Here is an 18,570-nt window from a genome sequence, read left to right on the forward strand (position 1 = left end):
AAGAATTTTTTTATACTATCATTAAATCTTGACGTTCCATCAGATCCAAAGTATGAATTTCTATATGGAAAAAAAAATGTGTCTAAATATAAAAAATAAAAGAATAAAGAAGGAAAAAAAAGTGATGTCAAATCATATATTTACCTACTTTATAAAGTATTTGTTATTATAAAACAAGATGAAGAGGCCAAATCGATTACTTTCGTTAGGAGTGGAGATAATACAACATATATGGAAAAAAAATGTGTCTAAATATAAAAAATAAAAGAATAAAGAAGGAAAAAAAAGTGATGTCAAATCATATATTTACCTACTTTATAACCTATATGTGGAGATAATACAACATATAGGTTTTATTACGGTGACGCCAAAGACACCTAGCCGGTATCTCCACTCCTAACGAAAGTAATCGATTTGGCCTCTTCATCTTGTTTAAGTTACTTTAGCACACCATATAGGTTAGAAGAATTTTTTTATACTATCATTAAATCTTGACGTTCCATCAGATCCAAAGTATGAATTTCTATATGGAAAAAAAAATGTGTCTAAATATAAAAAATAAAAGAATAAAGAAGGAAAAAAAAGTGATGTCAAATCATATATTTACCTACTTTATAAAGTATTTGTTATTATAAAACAAGATGAAGAGGCCAAATCGATTACTTTCGTTAGGAGTGGAGATAATACAACATATATGGAAAAAAAATGTGTCTAAATATAAAAAATAAAAGAATAAAGAAGGAAAAAAAAGTGATGTCAAATCATATATTTACCTACTTTATAACCTATATGTGGAGATAATACAACATATAGGTTTTATTACGGTGACGCCAAAGACACCTAGCCGGTATCTCCACTCCTAACGAAAGTAATCGATTTGGCCTCTTCATCTTGTTTAAGTTACTTTAGCACACCATATAGGTTAGAAGAATTTTTTTATACTATCATTAAATCTTGACGTTCCATCAGATCCAAAGTATGAATTTCTATATGGAAAAAAAAATGTGTCTAAATATAAAAAATAAAAGAATAAAGAAGGAAAAAAAAGTGATGTCAAATCATATATTTACCTACTTTATAAAGTATTTGTTATTATAAAACAAGATGAAGAGGCCAAATCGATTACTTTCGTTAGGAGTGGAGATAATACAACATATATGGAAAAAAAATGTGTCTAAATATAAAAAATAAAAGAATAAAGAAGGAAAAAAAAGTGATGTCAAATCATATATTTACCTACTTTATAACCTATATGTGGAGATAATACAACATATAGGTTTTATTACGGTGACGCCAAAGACACCTAGCCGGTATCTCCACTCCTAACGAAAGTAATCGATTTGGCCTCTTCATCTTGTTTAAGTTACTTTAGCACACCATATAGGTTAGAAGAATTTTTTTATACTATCATTAAATCTTGACGTTCCATCAGATCCAAAGTATGAATTTCTATATGGAAAAAAAAATGTGTCTAAATATAAAAAATAAAAGAATAAAGAAGGAAAAAAAAGTGATGTCAAATCATATATTTACCTACTTTATAAAGTATTTGTTATTATAAAACAAGATGAAGAGGCCAAATCGATTACTTTCGTTAGGAGTGGAGATAATACAACATATATGGAAAAAAAATGTGTCTAAATATAAAAAATAAAAGAATAAAGAAGGAAAAAAAAGTGATGTCAAATCATATATTTACCTACTTTATAACCTATATGTGGAGATAATACAACATATAGGTTTTATTACGGTGACGCCAAAGACACCTAGCCGGTATCTCCACTCCTAACGAAAGTAATCGATTTGGCCTCTTCATCTTGTTTAAGTTACTTTAGCACACCATATAGGTTAGAAGAATTTTTTTATACTATCATTAAATCTTGACGTTCCATCAGATCCAAAGTATGAATTTCTATATGGAAAAAAAAATGTGTCTAAATATAAAAAATAAAAGAATAAAGAAGGAAAAAAAAGTGATGTCAAATCATATATTTACCTACTTTATAAAGTATTTGTTATTATAAAAGGTTGGCAACTCACTTTTGTAAAGTATTAATTTAATATTACTATGTTACAAAAGAGGAGACATGGTCATATGAGGAGGCATGTATGTTTGACTCTTCAAACACAAACTTCAAGTTTAACAAGGAAGGATGATGGAAAATTTGTCTTTAAAAAGTTGATGAGACTTAACCCACAAGCATACATCTTTTTAGACAACACTTACCTGCCCCATACATTATTGAACTTTATTTGTAAGCTAAACATTGTTAAAGTTTGAAGGCGAGCCCCTTCTTAGGGTGTTTTAGGGCCATTACTTTAATATGAAAGCCCATGTGAAAAAAGTCTATTACTTAGCAATTCCTTTAGATTGTCAAGTTAACAATCTTTTTTATTTTTTATCAAAATAAAGGGGGGGGGGGGGGGAGGGATAAGGTCAGAAATAAGGTCGTAAAAGTTTTGCATATTATAAGACTTATACTGCATACTTTGATATCCCATACGAGAGACAATTTCTTGAGTTTGCAATGCAGGAAATCTTGAAACATGTCACACCCCGACTTAGGGCCTAGGCGTGACACCCGTAGTTGGTACCTGTTTTGAAAATATATCAGAGTTGCAGGTTATTAGCGGAAGTCTTTGATTATAGTAAAATATTAATTTATTTTAAAATCTCTTGGATAATAAATATCCAAGTATTTTGGGTTTACAAACCTTATTTATTCTTGTTTACAATATTTTATTTAAAAACTGAGCCATCTCCATCTGCGAGCATTTATCTCCATAAATGACTTTAATTCCTTGCTATTTGTACTAAACTTGTTTTCCTGTAATGTGGGGAAAATACGTCAGTGATATGCTGGTGAATCGTTGACTCTAAAAACATTTGACTGATAAGATAGTTTTGGAACAAACTCAGCAGAAACGTCTCTTATTTCTGGGAACTTGTGCCACTGCCATACACACACAATTTATGGTTCTCCAAGAACTCATGCCCATTGGAGAACTTTCGTTATGTATGTTAGCCTGCGGCCACGTAGCCTTGATTGATAGGTTAACAGATATGTTTGGATCCAGACACATGTGTACTCGGTCTGAGTTGCTTTTATTATATACCTTGTGACTTAGGGATCACGTAATCCCTTAAAATTTAGAGATCACGTAATCTCATGTTTGACTGACTGTTTAAGATAAACAACCCGTTTATCTGACTGTAAAAGATTTAACGTATTCACCTGTGATTCTGATTGTGATTGTTTTTTCTGAATGATGTGATGATCCTGTTTAAAAACCCTTGTGAATGAATGATGATTGATCTATAAAAAAAATAAGTTTATATAAATACCCAGATCATCTCTTGATCCAACTACAGACCTTTAGTTTGGTTTTGATAGCTATAAACCTTGACTAATCATTTGTTTGAATCAAATATTTAGACCCGTTGTCTTTTCATTTGTTTACAAATCATGAATTAAGTTTCTTCTTCATGAAGAAACATCTATTGATAGGTTTCTTCGTTAAGAAGAAACACTGAATTGACTATAACCCTGGTATGTAAAATCTTACGTTTCTTAGTTATGAAGAAACTACTATATCTGCTTGTATGTAAAAGCTTATGTTTCTTAATCATGAAGAAACATTATTTTAACTATAACCTTAACCTTCGCATGTACAAAGCTATTATAAACATAATCATGATCAAAGTTTTAGGCTATACCCCTGACTATGGTCTAAGCCATATAATATAAAATAATATTTAGGCAGAACCCCTACCTTATGCGGTATTTGGAGTTTGTTGCCTACGATTGGTCGGGCGGCACTTCTACTCTATATAGTGTGACAGGGCTTACACCGTCAGAGCTTCGGGGCTTGGCATGTACTACGAGATTAGCACGCTTCTCGAGATCGGCACGCAAAACGATGCAAATGTGTGAAAAGTGAAGTGGTTGGTGTGAGTTGGAATGTGCCGAACATCCCTCTATTTATAGCTGAAATTCATACGCGAAGATGCACTAGCTTTGCTGAGTCAGCAGTAGGCTTGCCATGTGTCACCAGGTGTTGCCACGTGTCTCAACGTGTCACCACGTGTCACGCATGCAGAGATGCAACTTCGCGTATCGCGAAGATGCTCCAAAGTCGGTTCAAGTCTTTTGTCTTTCGCGTATCGCGAAGATGCCTGCTTTGCAACTTCGCGTATCGTGAAGATGCAAGTTTCAAATTCCAATTTTTAGTCCTTGTACTATCAAAAAATACTAAAGCGGCCCTTGGCGATGCGAGCGTGCGAAGTGCCAAGTGCGCCATCAGAACGTCACATTACGTCCATCGCCCGAGTCCGAGTCCGAGTCCGTGCGTGTGTGCGTCGGGTGCTTCGCACCCTCCGCTAGGTCTATGGAGAGTGATTAGCCACATTAAAACATTTCTAGGGAAACTTGCTTACTTATAAAGAGCTTCCATTTCTTTGTTTGTCTCTTTGTGGGATGAAAATTCCATTCCCTTATTTATACCCATAGAATATGCTTTCCTTTTCTTTCATCTTTCCATGTGGGATGGATTTTTCTTATTTCCCAAAGATAAGATGCTTTCTTTTTCTTATCTTATTTTTCTCATTACTTGTCTTTGTAATTATGTTTAATCCTTCAACTTTCAAAGTTGGCAACTTTAGCCCAAAATATGTATGGGTTTTTCCTAGATGTTACAAAACATTAATGAACAAATTATTACATATTTGAAAGTATTTATCAAGAAGAAAGAATCTCTCCTGGGGTATTGCGAGTTTTCTCCTAAAGAGGGGAACAACACCCTCCCCAAGGGATCGAGAATTTGAAAAGTCCCTTCCAGAAAAGGGAAGCCATATCACTATCCACCGTCAAAGGCGCACCACCAACTTTAGTTAAGCAAGACCGCCTCCAACAAACCACATTCAACCTTGATGGGAATACTTGGGATATATGATCTTTGAAGCATCAAGATGACAACTTTCATCCTAAAGAACTCGGTTAAACAAGGCAAGCACCAAATTATTGGGCATAATATAAAGCTCATAAGTAATAAAGGAAGTTTCAGATATGGAAAGTAACTTCAAGAAGTGTTAATCTGTTAGTACCATCTCAAAGAAATAAAGACCACGTTGAAACAAAGCTTCACGAACATGATAACGTCTCGCATCACTGGTGCTCTCCCAAGGAGAAGAGCCCCCTTTCATAAGACGGGGTGAATGAGACAGTTCTTTCCACAAAGAATGACCCCTTCATACAACAACATTCCACCTTCCAAGAGTTTCCTTTAATGAAGAAGAACTCCCTTTCAAGGGAGGACGTGTTTTAAAAGGTCCCTTCCATAAAAAAAAAGAACCTTATTCCTACTGCAATGCTCCATATTACAAGAATTCTCTTCAAAAGAATCCCCTCCCATAAGAGGGCATGTTTAAAAGTTCATTCCATAAAGGAGGAATCCCCTTCTCATAACATTGTTTCATATTGCAAAATTTTTCACTAAAGAAGAGTAACCTCATTCCAACCAATGGCTATTCGAAAAGTTCTATTGATGAAAAAAGGAAAAGCCTTCGGCAGCAACACTTATCACTCCAAAAGTTTCTTATGTTGAAGAAACCTTTATATCCATGATATGTTAATGGAAGAGAGAGAGCCCCTTTCAAAACATTCTTTCATAACAAAGCCCTTTCCAAGACAAACAAGTCATAACAGAGCCCCTTCCAAGAAGGAAGCCTCCTTTCAAGACAATCCATTCATAATGATGCTTCTTCCAAAACAATCCCTTCATTATAAACACTTATACTAGGCAACCCATACTGAAGCCCCTTGCCATATTACAAGAACCTTTTCAAGGAAAAAGATGCCCTTTCCAAGGGATGAGGTGTTCAAAAATTCCCTCTAGAAAGAAAAAATATTATTTATACAAGAATTCTCTGCAAAGGAAAACATCCCTTTTCAATGAATGAAGTATTTGAAAAGTTCCTCCTATTAGGAATGAGAGCCTTCTATAGCAACATCTCTTGTTACAAGATCTTCCACTCATGAAGAATCCCATTCTATTAGACGATGTATTCGAGAAGCCCCCTTTCGTGAGAAAGGAGGGCCTTCTACATCAACTTTTTGCATTACAAGAATTTCTTCTGAAGAAGAAGAACCCCCTTCAAGGGATGGAAAGTTTAAAGGTACCGCTTTTCATCAAATCTCCTTGCTACATCAACAACATCCCATGCTACAAGAGTTTTCTAGAAAAAAGAGAAACTCCTGTCTAGGGGATGACACACATGAAAGGTCAATCCCACTCAGAAGAAACCCTCTCCCTACACCAACATGGAGCTGGGGGACTAATTTGACATTGCACCATTGTGTCGTCGGTTTTCGTCATTAAAATCTCTTCACTAAGGCAAAGGAGACCCCATTCATCAGCTTTATGCATGAAGACGTATCTCATAAAGAGATTACCATCTTACAGGGACTTCCAAGAAAAATAGTCCCTTTCCAATGAAGGAGGTACTGGAAAGTCCCTTCCAAGAAGAATGAAAGTTTTCTACAGCAATGTAACATTTCTGATTTTCCAAAACCGTATTCATTTACGTTTAACCCGACCGGAATATTTTAGATCTTTATAATTAATCTAAATCAAATATTTATAATTACTAAAGTTCAAATGTTCATTTTTAACCCCTCATAGTTTATATCAAGTTCATTTCTTATTTATTTCATAAACAAAGTTCAATAATTAACCAATATACAAACTTGAAGGACTAATTATGTCAAAAACTGAAACTTGCCCTCCATGGACCCGGGGCGCCACGCGTTGGGCCACACTTCCACGGCCGCGCAGCGCGGTGGTCTAGCTGGTCAGATCGTCTAACTTTGGTTCGTTTCCTAGTTCTTTTAAGGTATAAAATCGTTTATTTTAAGCATAATCGAGAGAATTAAGGACCAAGTAATCATAATATAATGAAAATAAAATTCCTAAGTCGTTTATTACATCACAATATCAGATCTTTATGAATCTTTCGATGATTCTTTCTTTAAATACATATTTACTTGCTTAAACGGGCCAAAAAGCCATAAATAGTTCGATTTAGTTTTTCTTATATAAACAAACCTTAAACCTCTGCCATAAAATATTACACAAACCCTAAAGAACATATTCCAGCCGTCCTACCTTATACCCAGCTCGAATCTTCTCGGTTTTTGGTGTTTTGTTGAAGAACCGCTCATAAAACGATTGACTTTGCAAGTCTAAGGACCGTTGACCCGATATATCTCTTTGTTCGTTCACTTTCCAGGTAAGTTGTAAACTGTAAAATCGTTCATACTTATTCCCTAGTCAATAGCCTTCAATCAATTTCTAAGATTGAAAGGTATTGGCTGGTCAATTGCTTTAAAACCCGATAAAGGGTAAAACAGTCAACAAGTTTAACTTATCGTTTTCTCACACTTCTGGTCGGATTCGACGTTCGGTCCAGAAGACTTTTATTCTCGTAAAGAAATTTTAAGGCTACTGCCCAAAACCCAACTTCCAACTCGCTATTCGGATCTGGTCAGTACCAGCTCGCTTAAACGTTTAATTCAACATAACAAGAGTTCTACTCATCCGTTTGGATTGATTCCAGCGGAATTAAGTTCGTTTTTATTTATAGTTTCATATCACAAAGTTTCAGGTTCTGATCTGTTATCTCGTTTGACACGTATTGGATGACTCGCTTATCCATTGACTCGTTTATTCTTAATTGTACTCACTTGCCTTTAATTTAAGGTGAGTTTTATCATTCCCCTATTTTACTCAATTTTCACAAACGTTTTGGGGACATATGCTTATATCATACTATACATACATATCTATATATACATACATATCGCAAACGTGTAATTGTGTGTGATTAATCAAATCTACTTGTTATGTGCTTACTTGTTTATGTGCGCGTTCGTGCTCGGAGAGGTCCCGCATATCCCCATGTATTGGGTTCTCATTCTATTGGCCACCGCCTGATTCGCTTGGCAACGGTCTTATTCTATTTATTTGCTCATGGTTGATTTACCGGCGCCCGATTCGTATGGCAATGATTTAGTCGACAACTTATTTGCTTATGGTTTGATTTCATTACCGCATTTATTACGTTTTGCTTATTTATTATATTAACATTATTTTTTGTGTCAAAATTGGTGATAGACTCACTCAACATATTTGTTGACAAAACTCCATTTTCTATGCATATGCAGGTTGCCTGAGTTGAAGGATGGATACTTAGAAAGACCTTAGGATTTTAATGAAGATATACATGGATTTAGACTTGTTGCATTTATTTATTTGAATTGTTTGGTTGTATTTGATTATTGTGTGTATTATTTGGACAAAATAATTAATTAGATATTGTCGTTTATATTTATGATAGTATCTTCGAGCTGTGAGCAATCGGATCACACCCCGGCATTTCCGCCTTAGGTTGGGGTGTGACAAGCAACATCTCATGTTTCAAGAGTTTGTCCTTTTAAAGAAGAAGAGTCCCATTCTAAAGAGTGACAAAGTCTCTATAGAAGGAAAAAAGTCTCCTGTAATAGCATTTAACATCCAAGAATTTTTCAAGGGGAATAAACCTCCATATCCATATTAACTTTTATCAGAAGGGAGTGGGCCCCTCCCATTAGCCCCCTCCATTAGCCCCTTTCATAATCCTTCATGTGTAAGACTTCTAACACGTATTAAAAATATTCTTTTATATTTATGACTAACAAATATAATTGATCAATCATACTTATAGTTCTCCCATGTGGGATAAAGCCCTCTTTAAGAGGCACAATACTTATAGGTCCCCCATGTGGGATAAAGCCCACTTTAAGAGTCATAATACTTATAATTCCCCCATGTGGGATAAACCCCTCTTTAAGAGGCACAATACTTATAATTCCCCCATGTGGGATAAAGCCATCTTTAAGAGGGACAATACTTATAGTTCCCCCATGTGGGATAAAGCCCTTTTTAAGAGGCACAACACTTATAATTCCCCCATGTGGGATAAAGCCCTCTTTAAGAGGCACAATATTTATATTTCCCCAAAAATGGGACAAACCCCTCTTTTTAGAGGCATAATACATATAATTCTTCCTAATGGGAAAATGACATAAATTCTCCTTCACGAGGGTGAAAGGAAGGCCCGGCTGAGGGGCTTGGATCCATATACAAAAATAACTCCATCCATGAGACTTAAAACTTGTGATTTTGTCTGGGGAAAATAGCCCTATGCACGAGGCTCGGTAATTGTAACTTCCCCAAAGGAAAATAGCCCATTCTAAAAGGTTTGGAACTTCCACCCCCTCCCCCAAGAAGGAGGTATAGCCCAAATTGTGCTCAAATGTACCGTAGAGTCGAAATGCAATATCCACTCACATCTTTAGCGCGATTTATTCACCTTAACTGACAAGAACTTGCATAAGAAACATATAGAAAGAATTAAAATCACCATGATTAGTGCTAGTGGTTTGATACATTCTCATAATTTATTATCACATTAGAAATTGTCTACGCTTTAGTTATGGGGATGATTTTGGGCTTAAAAGTCCCTTACCCAATCATAAATAATTAGCATAAGGGACTGGGGGACTTGAAGAGGTGATTCAGGGATTGGACCCATTGTACGGGGATGATTTTAGAAATGTGTAATCTTTGTCTCATCCATGACTTCTCCATCTCGGCTATACTGGGTCCAAATATGATAAGTCAAAATAGAAGAAGGATCGCGTGTTCTATCAAGATAGATTTAAATTATCAAGAGAATTGGATCAAGAACATGTGAACTACGTATCATCTACCTTAACCAAAATATCAAAGGAGGATCTCGCTCGAAACTGGTCCAATGAGTGGGTTTAAAAGCGATGAACCTATCCCATATGTGATAGATAAGCTAGGACTACGTTAGTCTCTTGTCCAATCAGAATAAGGACTTGGGGGACTTCCAAAGCCTGCTGTGAAAATAGGTCTCCGTCCCATGATGAGGTCCAAGTCAGGAAAGCCAGAAGAAATCAAAATATTTAGGGAGTTCTAGTTACTCTAACCAAACATCCTACCAACCAGATAAGAAGGAGATAGGAAATGCAACTTTGAAAGTAAGAAAAGGGAGCAAGTAGTTATGAGAAAGGCTGGCGAGTTGAAAGGTGTCATCACATCTTTAGGGGAGCGTAAGAAGCTTTTTCAGAACTATCGCCAGTCTAGGTATGGGCCTGACGATTGGCTGAAAAGATAAAAGGTGGGTTGGATAATTTAAGTCAATGAAAAATCCGAGTTGGTTCATCACCCTTACCACAGACGTGGGAGACCCGATGAAGCTACCCTAGAAAGGAAGCCCAAAAGAGAGAGTAACCAAAAGACCTCCTTAAGTAACTAAATGAAATCAAAGGTTCCAGAAGGAGTAAGGGCCTGTCCAACCAATCTAAAGAAGTGGTGATATCAACCCGAAAGAAAGGATTAAAATAACACATGTTGCTATAATGGATGGGGCCTAAGTTAAAGAGAATAATGGCCCAGGGGAAAGCTCGTAAGTTAAGAACCAGCATATAATAGTTCTATGGATATTCTTTTGGTATCAAAGATACCCCCGGCCATATAAAGGTCAATCGGAGAATAAGGAGGATCATACAAGAGGTCAAGACGGAGGAAGAATAGAGACTTGTTGTGAGTCCATTGTACTCGTCATAAATAACGAGCACAATGGACTGGGGGACTTGAAAAGCCTACCTCGGAATTGGGCTCCGGAGGTAGGCTAAAATCTATTAAGCAAGAAAGAAGGCCCAAGGCTGAAGGGAGAAAAGGAGTACACAACGGGCCAGGTACCAAAAGCCCAAAAAGAAGATTGTGAAGAAAGACACGAGCGACAATAGTTATTAAGTCTATCACCCTTATTATAAATAACAAGGGCAATAGACTGGGGGACTTGAAGAGCCTACCCATGAGATGGACCTCATAAGCAGGCTCTAGCCCAGTAACAACAATAAGCCCACCAACAAGAGGCCCAATAGCACAAACATTCTAGAAGCTTACTTGGAGGGAAAATGTCTCCTATGGATTTGAAGGGAAAATGCCTCCTTTGGGTTTGAAGGGAAACTAACATCATGTAATACCTCCCTTCTATATAAGGGGAGGAAAGAATCATGTAAAGGAACATACATTCACTAATAATACAACATAATCTTTACTCACTATCAACATTTGATCACCATTCTCTATATCTTGTTAGACACCTTACGCCCTCCGTAAGAACAGGTTCCTACATTCGCAAATGGATGTGGTCTTTTCGTTCAAAAAGTAAACTCTTAAAATTTTTTGATCCCTTCTAATTGAGAAGGAACTTATAAATAACCATATTAGAGAAAACCGTTAAGAATAATTAGACCCCTTTGAAAATTAACGTAATAGCATGTCTTATGCGTGATAGCTACCTTTACCTTAAAATTTAAATAACAAAAAGGTGTCGAACTATCTTTAGTAATTGCCGTTTTATATAATATTAAACAAGACTCCCTAAATATTGCTTTCTTGTCCCTTGGTCGTCTATACAATTGCGAAGTTTAGCGAGGGCCGGGGGTGGCCCGGGCCTCCCCTCTTTTTTTCATAGTAGGGTAAATTTACCTATCTTGGACTGAAAAATTGAGCCCCCCCAAACTCGTCCGAGCTTCACCACTGTATTTATACATAATCAGCGTCTTCACATGATAGATTTTAACGTTACTAAATAATCCTTTATCACTCACATATACATTCTATATCAACTCTTTGACCTGTCTATCATCAAGGGTAACCACGTACGTTAGTTATTAAAATCTCTAAGCTTGTAAAGGCGATTTCAATTTGGGTGAATTGGATAAAAAAAGAAAAAACATATACTTTGTTTTATTTATAAAAAGGAATGAAACTTATTAAAAGTTAGAAACGGCTATTACTAGTGTGTAAAACCATGGATAGTTTGTAAAAAAGTCAAACGACATGAATCCAACAAGCCTTTATGATTCCTCAAACAATCAGGCTCTCCCCTCCTACTTTCCGACCATCCGATCACCATCCAACGGTCCACACTTAAAGCACACAATATTATCATTTTCAAAAACGTTAAAAGTGGGAACAAAATCACTACCACTCTCACACCTCACTTTCCCTTCACATATTCCCACACTCCATCTCCCTTCATTCTCCCATGGCAACTCCCATTTTCTTCATCCTCTTCTTCTCGTGTTCAATGTTTCCATTCAATACACTCCCGCTTTCCACTGACGTCGATTTACTTCTCACCCGAATCAAACCCACGCTGGCTGGGAATAATAATAATAATAATATTTTGTTGGAAACATGGAACACATCCGTACCCCTCTGTCAATGGAGGGGGTTAAAATGGACGTACACTAACGGATCTCCGTTAACCTGTACGGACATTTCGTCACCACAGTGGTCCAACCTAACCCTAGCCAAAGACCCATCTCTCCACCTCCTCTCACTCCAGCTCCCGTCGGCGAATCTCTCCGGCACGCTCCCGCCGGAGCTCGGAGAGTTTTCAACTCTTCAAAGCTTGTATTTGGCGGTTAATTTCATCTCGGGTTCCATACCGCTTGAAATCGGGTACAGTTCTTCGTTGTCGGATATTGATTTGGGTAACAATTTATTAACCGGGTCGGTTCCGGCGTCTATCTGGAACCTCTGTGATCGGTTGATTTCTATTCGGGTTCATGGGAATTTGTTATCCGGGTCAATACCCGAACCCGTTTTACCAAATGCTAGTTGTGGGAATTTGTTGTATTTTGACTTTGGTCAAAATCGGTTTTCGGGTAATTTTCCTCGGTTTTTGACTGGTTTTAAAGCGCTTAGAGAGGTTGATCTTAGTAGGAATAACTTTACCGGTGAAGTCCCTGATGAATTGGGTAGATTAAATTTGGAGAAACTGAATCTTTCTTATAATAATTTTAGTGGGGTGTTACCCGAGTTGTCGAAATTCGGGGCGGAGTCGTTTGAGGGGAATGTGAATTTATGCGGTCCGCTGGTGGGTGGATGTGGGCGAAGGTCGGGTGGTTTGAGTTCGGGTGCGGTTGCTGGGATTGTGATTAGTTTGATGACGGGGGTCGTTGTTTTCGCTTCGTTGTTGATCGGGTATTCGCAGGGGAAAAAGAAGAAGCATTTTGATGAGGAGGATGACGGGTTTGACGAGACCGGTGAAGAAGATGACATTGGTGGTGGTGAAGGGAAGCTGATATTGTTTCAGGGTGGTGAGCATTTGACTTTGGAAGATGTGTTGAATGCTACCGGTCAAGTTATGGAGAAGACAAGTTATGGGACGATTTATAAAGCGAAACTGGCGGATGGGGGGACCATCGCGTTGAGGTTGTTGCGGGAAGGAAGTTGTAAAGATGTCGGGTTTTGTTTTCCGATTATTAAACAGTTGGGAAGGATCCGGCACGAGAGTTTGATTCCGTTAAGAGCGTTTTATCAAGGGAAGAGAGGGGAGAAGTTGTTGATTTATGATTATCTCAAGAACAAAACTCTACATGAGCTTTTACATGGTAAATATCCTTTAACTCCTACAAATGAATGAATAATCATTGATTCATATAACCTTGTTGATTTATGTATTGTCTTACCTTGTTCTCATTCTTTTAGCGTTGCATGTATGCAACCTTCTATAAAGGGTAAAATGGTGACATGCCCTGTCTTGTTAAGTTGTGGTGTCGTGTCACCATTTTACCAGCGGTAGCAAATTGATTACATGCAATGATAAAAAGCTGAAAATATGTTACATAAAATGGAAACACCACTTATTTTCTTAAACACAATGACAAAAAGATAAAAGTAAGTTACATTTTTGTGTAATAAAGCCTAATATATATGCATACTGTTTGCAAACCTGCTTTACCATATGCATATTGTGTGATATTTGGTTACAACAAGCACGATGACGATTTCAGGTTGAATAATGTGCTTCTTGATATGCAATTAAGCATATTGGATGCTCGTGGTTGTTCAGTGGCCGCATACTATCCTTTTGTTTTGCTATACTTGATACAACCCTATAAGTGAATGGAGTTTCTAACCATCATACTAATAGTTCATTTTTCCTTTTACATGTTTGACCCATTTTATAAAAAGATATCTTATCACCTAAATTTGTACATTTATTTATACATCGAGTTTTCGTGATTAGTTAACATAGTTTTGTAATCATGTTTGACACACCGTGCACTAATAACTAATTAATTCTAGCAAATTCATAAAATTTTGAACCGAAAGTTTTCATCTCAGCCTGACCCGTTTTGCAGCGGATTAATAAAATGTGATTTGTTTTCTTCAGAACCCCAGCCTGGGAAGCCCGTGTTGAACTGGGCCCGCCGCCACAAAATTGCATTAGCTATAGCTAAAGGACTAGCCCATCTCCATTCAAACATCGACACACCCATCACTCACGGCAACGTGCGGTCAAGAAATGTTCTGGTAGACGACTTCTTTGTGGCCCGACTCACAGACTTCGGGCTCTACAAGCTTATGATCCCTGCAGTAGCCGATGAAATCATCGCATCCGCCAAAACTGACGGCTACAAAGCCCCTGAGCTTCAAAAGATGAAAAACTGCAATTCAAGAACCGACGTGTACGCATTCGGGATACTATTATTAGAGATATTATTAGGGAAAAAGCCCGGGAAAACCGGTACTCGTGATGGGTTTGTGGATTTACCAGCTGTTGTGAAAGTGGCGGTTTTGGAGGAAACAACAATGGAGGTTTTTGATCTTGATGTGTTAAAAGGGATCCGGAGCCCGATGGAAGATGGAGTGGTTCAGGCATTGAAGTTAGCCATGGGATGTTGTGCACCGGTCGCGTCAGTTAGACCGTCGATGGATGAAGTTGTGAAGCAGCTAGAGGAGAATAGACCGAGGAACCGGTCGTCTTTGTATAGCCCGGCTGAAACAAGAAGTGGAATGGATACACCTTTTTGATTATTTGTGTCGGGTCAGTCAGGTTTTGTTTTACCGGATACTTTTAGTTTGCAGTATGCATCAAGATAGCTCTTTCTATATAGTATGATTAAAGAAGCATTATATTGTATTTTTCGTATCTGGAATATTAAGAATTATTAGTTTTGGGCCGTCTTTCATTATTATTTTAAGTTGTTTATGGTTTTGGTTAGTGTTGTTTGAAGAAGATCTTGGTTTCACATAGTTTTTTTTTAGGTTTCAAATACTTAAATATGAGTTTTTAAACAAGTATAGCAGGTAAATTTGTTTATACATTCTCACTCTTTATTGTGTTCCACTCCAATGAAGGTGGCTGCTTCTGTTTTTTTGTTTCCAATAACAACAAAGCAAAATTTCACTTGCAAACAAGTTTATCGAAAACCCTTTAATCTTTGTTTATTTCCTTTTGTTTTGTGGTGATATTCGCTTGTATTGGTTACCCCAAACAAATCTTACTCTTGAATTTTCCTTTTAGCTTGTGATTGCCATTTTCAATGTCTTACTTGTTGGTGACTGCTGGATAATTGATTCGTGAGATTAGTATTATGGGGCACAAAGCGGGCCTGACCCATAATTGGTTAAATGTTTTTATGGATTCACTTCACATCTTGAAAATAAGAATAAAAGGACCACATCAAGATATTTTCTCAACCATGTTGGTCTTTATTCACTACCATCCAACCAACAATGAAACATGTGGTCAGGGGTGAAGTTTAGACAAAAATGTAGATGGGGCCGGACGGAAATATGTATGGATTTTTTCATAAACGGAGGGGGCCGAGCTCAAAATTTATGACAAAAGGGGGTAAATTTACACTACGTATGAAAATTTTCAGACGAAAACAGGCAAATTTACACTACGTGTAAAACTTTTTGGACGAAGACCGGGTGAATTTACACTACTGCGCTGAAAAACGAAGGCCCTAACAATGCTTCGTCAATGCCGGTGGTAGCATCGTCTTGTGGTCTTCGTCTTCTCCGATCGTTGAAGTTCGTCTTTAAGTTCTTGATGAACTTAGTGTTCAATTTAGTTGTTCGTATTGTTTCGTCTTGTTACATTGTTTTGTCTTGTTTTCTAATACAACTTGAACTCGTTATGATCTCACCAAATTGGTAGAGATTTAAAGTAGAAATTAATCACATATTCGATCCATATTGATTATGCAAGCTGTTCATATCTTTGCTACTCTTGTGTTCGCTGACATCAAATTCATGTTTCTTGATAAAAAGTATGAAGAGTGAATGATAGGTAAAACATATGCTAAGCGGTGGACTTAACTGATATAAATGATGGTATGAAAATGAATAATGAACAATGTTGTAGTAGTGTAACACATAGCTATTGAGAACACAAGAGTCTGGAGATGCACGAAAAACCCGAATACGGAACCGGACCTAAAAAAAACCCGAAAACGGTTTTTATATACTTGGGTTTTTACTACCTAAACCTGTACCCGACCCAACCCCCGTAGGGTATGGATAGGGTATGCAGTACGAAAATCCAGACCCGATTTATACATGGTAATACCTGAAACCGGAACTGGGTTTTCCCAATACTTAAGATTGGGTATTTCAAATACTCGATCTATACTCGAAATTACCCGAAAAATACCACAAAAATACCCTAAAATAGTGCAGCCACTTAAAAAAACCCATCTATACCCGAAAATACCCGGGAAAAACCCGTAATACTCGGAAATAGGATATACAAATAACCGATGTTAGAATACCCGGTTCTATACACAACCTGAACCTGGTGCATAGGGTATGGTTTTTAGAGACAATACTTAGACCCGAACCCAACTCGGGTATTTCTAATACCGATTTCCAATACCCGGCCCGAATCCGATTCCATGCCTGGAACCGGGTATTGAAAGGCCCCAATTTGTGCACGTGTACTAGAGTCCATTAATATAATTCTTTTTGTTTTTTTCTACTAAAAAGTTAGAATTTCTACACACAATTTTATATGGGCTGGTTATCAAAGTCATCATGGGCCTAACTAATGGGCCGGCTGGTTCATTTAACACCGAGCCCTAATTAACCAATCCTGCACACACCAACGTACTCAACGACGGCCGATTACGATGGCTTCCGATGACGACGATCACACCGCCACCGCGTACGGCGATGAATACCTCAACGACGAAGAAGAAGACGACGAAGAAAGCGAACAAGAGCAACACGTTGACAACGAAGACGACGTTGATGTGATCGACGACGACGAAGAAGAAGACGACGACTCCACGTCATCCGCCGCCGGTGACGTCACAATCGCCTTAACCGGCACTCCAAACACCTCCACACCGGTCGCCGCCACTCCAATTACAGAAGCCAAAAAGCCTGCAGCGATTGACGACTCGCGGCGGCTGTTTCAGCGTTTGTGGACAGACGAGGATGAAATTGAGCTTTTAAACGGGCTTCTGGACTACACTGTCCAACGAGGACACCATCACCATGATACGACGGCGTTTTACGACCAGATTAAAGGTAAATTGCAGCTGGATTTTAATAAGAATCAGCTGGTTGAGAAGATTAGAAGGTTGAAGAAGAAGTATCGGAATGTTTTAAGCAAAATCAGTTCTGGTAAAGGCTACGTGTTCAAAAGCCCTCACGATCAGTCCACTTTTGATATATCTTGTAAGATCTGGAATCAAACCCTAGCTACTATTCCTGCTGGAATTGACGATGAAGAACCTCATAACCCTAACCCTAACCCTAATGGTAATGAAATTGATGATCCTAATTACTCAGAGAAGAAAGTACCAAAGTCTAGAAAGCGGGCCAGGTCGACCGCGGTTAAAATCGAAGAGAATTGCAGTCAGCAGCAAAAAGATGTTCTGAATGCAAATCTGGTTGAAGAAGCTTTGAAGAGTTCTTTACTGCCATTATTCAAAGAAATGGTTAACAGTTCATCGAATGGGTCGTCTTATGGTAATCCAAGGGGTTTATTAGGGTTAGGGTTAATGGATATGAATGGTTTTGGGGACATGACTGATGAGAAATGGAGGAAGCAACACATGTTAGAATTGGAGGTTTATTCGAAGAGGTTGGAATTGATGCAAGATGAAGTGAAGTCAAAGTTGGAGGAGCTTAGGGCAATGGGGAATTGATTAAGTTCTTAGCATTTTGGATGCATCTGTAAGTGATCTCTGGAGTTCATATATTAGTTTTCTGTTTTTGTTTTCGTTAGTTTCTTGGTTCAAGTAAATGGTGCAAGCTGAGATCCTTATCTTGTCCTCTTATAATATTTGCTGGTTAAATGGTTTTAGTTTAGCCTCTCTTTTGTTCCTGTGTTATGGAAACAATGAAGTTAAAAAGGATTGAAAACAGAGTTGGCTTGAAAAAAACTAGGCTTGTAAATATGCCAAACATGGTCGAACACGAACAATTACAAAAACATGGTTTTTTGTTAAAAAAATGAGCAGGTTCATATACGTTTGTTAACAGTATAAATGAACTGTTCACAAACATAAGCGAACAAACATAATTGAACGTTGATGAACAGGTATAATTGGTCAAAGGTCAATTACAAGTAAACTTGACATCAATGTATTTGGTCTAAAATTAGATAAAGTGTAATGGGTG

The 18,570-nt window shown here is 37.5% G+C and overlaps 1 protein-coding gene and 1 pseudogene across 2 annotated transcripts; both read left to right on the forward strand.

Moving 5' to 3' along the window:
* The first annotated feature begins 12,184 nt into the window (after positions 1–12,184).
* Positions 12,185–15,009, forward strand: LOC143601853 (putative kinase-like protein TMKL1 pseudogene; annotated as a pseudogene). The gene is made up of 2 exons (XR_013147733.1): positions 12,185–13,538; positions 14,324–15,009. The product of XR_013147733.1 is annotated as a putative kinase-like protein TMKL1 pseudogene (transcript).
* Positions 15,010–17,069: 2,060 nt separating this feature from the next.
* On the forward strand, positions 17,070–18,256 carry LOC143600321 (putative transcription factor At5g28040). Its single transcript, XM_077078050.1, has one exon. It carries the CDS (start codon positions 17,070–17,072, stop codon positions 18,093–18,095), a length of 1,026 nt encoding a protein of 341 aa, XP_076934165.1. The 3' UTR covers positions 18,096–18,256.
* The last annotated feature ends 314 nt before the right edge of the window (positions 18,257–18,570 follow it).

Source organism: Bidens hawaiensis, unplaced genomic scaffold (genome assembly GCF_021521415.1).
Source record: "Bidens hawaiensis isolate Kalapana, Puna unplaced genomic scaffold, B.hawaiensis_p1.1 tig00001960_1, whole genome shotgun sequence".
Classification (NCBI taxonomy): Eukaryota; Viridiplantae; Streptophyta; class Magnoliopsida; order Asterales; family Asteraceae; genus Bidens; species Bidens hawaiensis.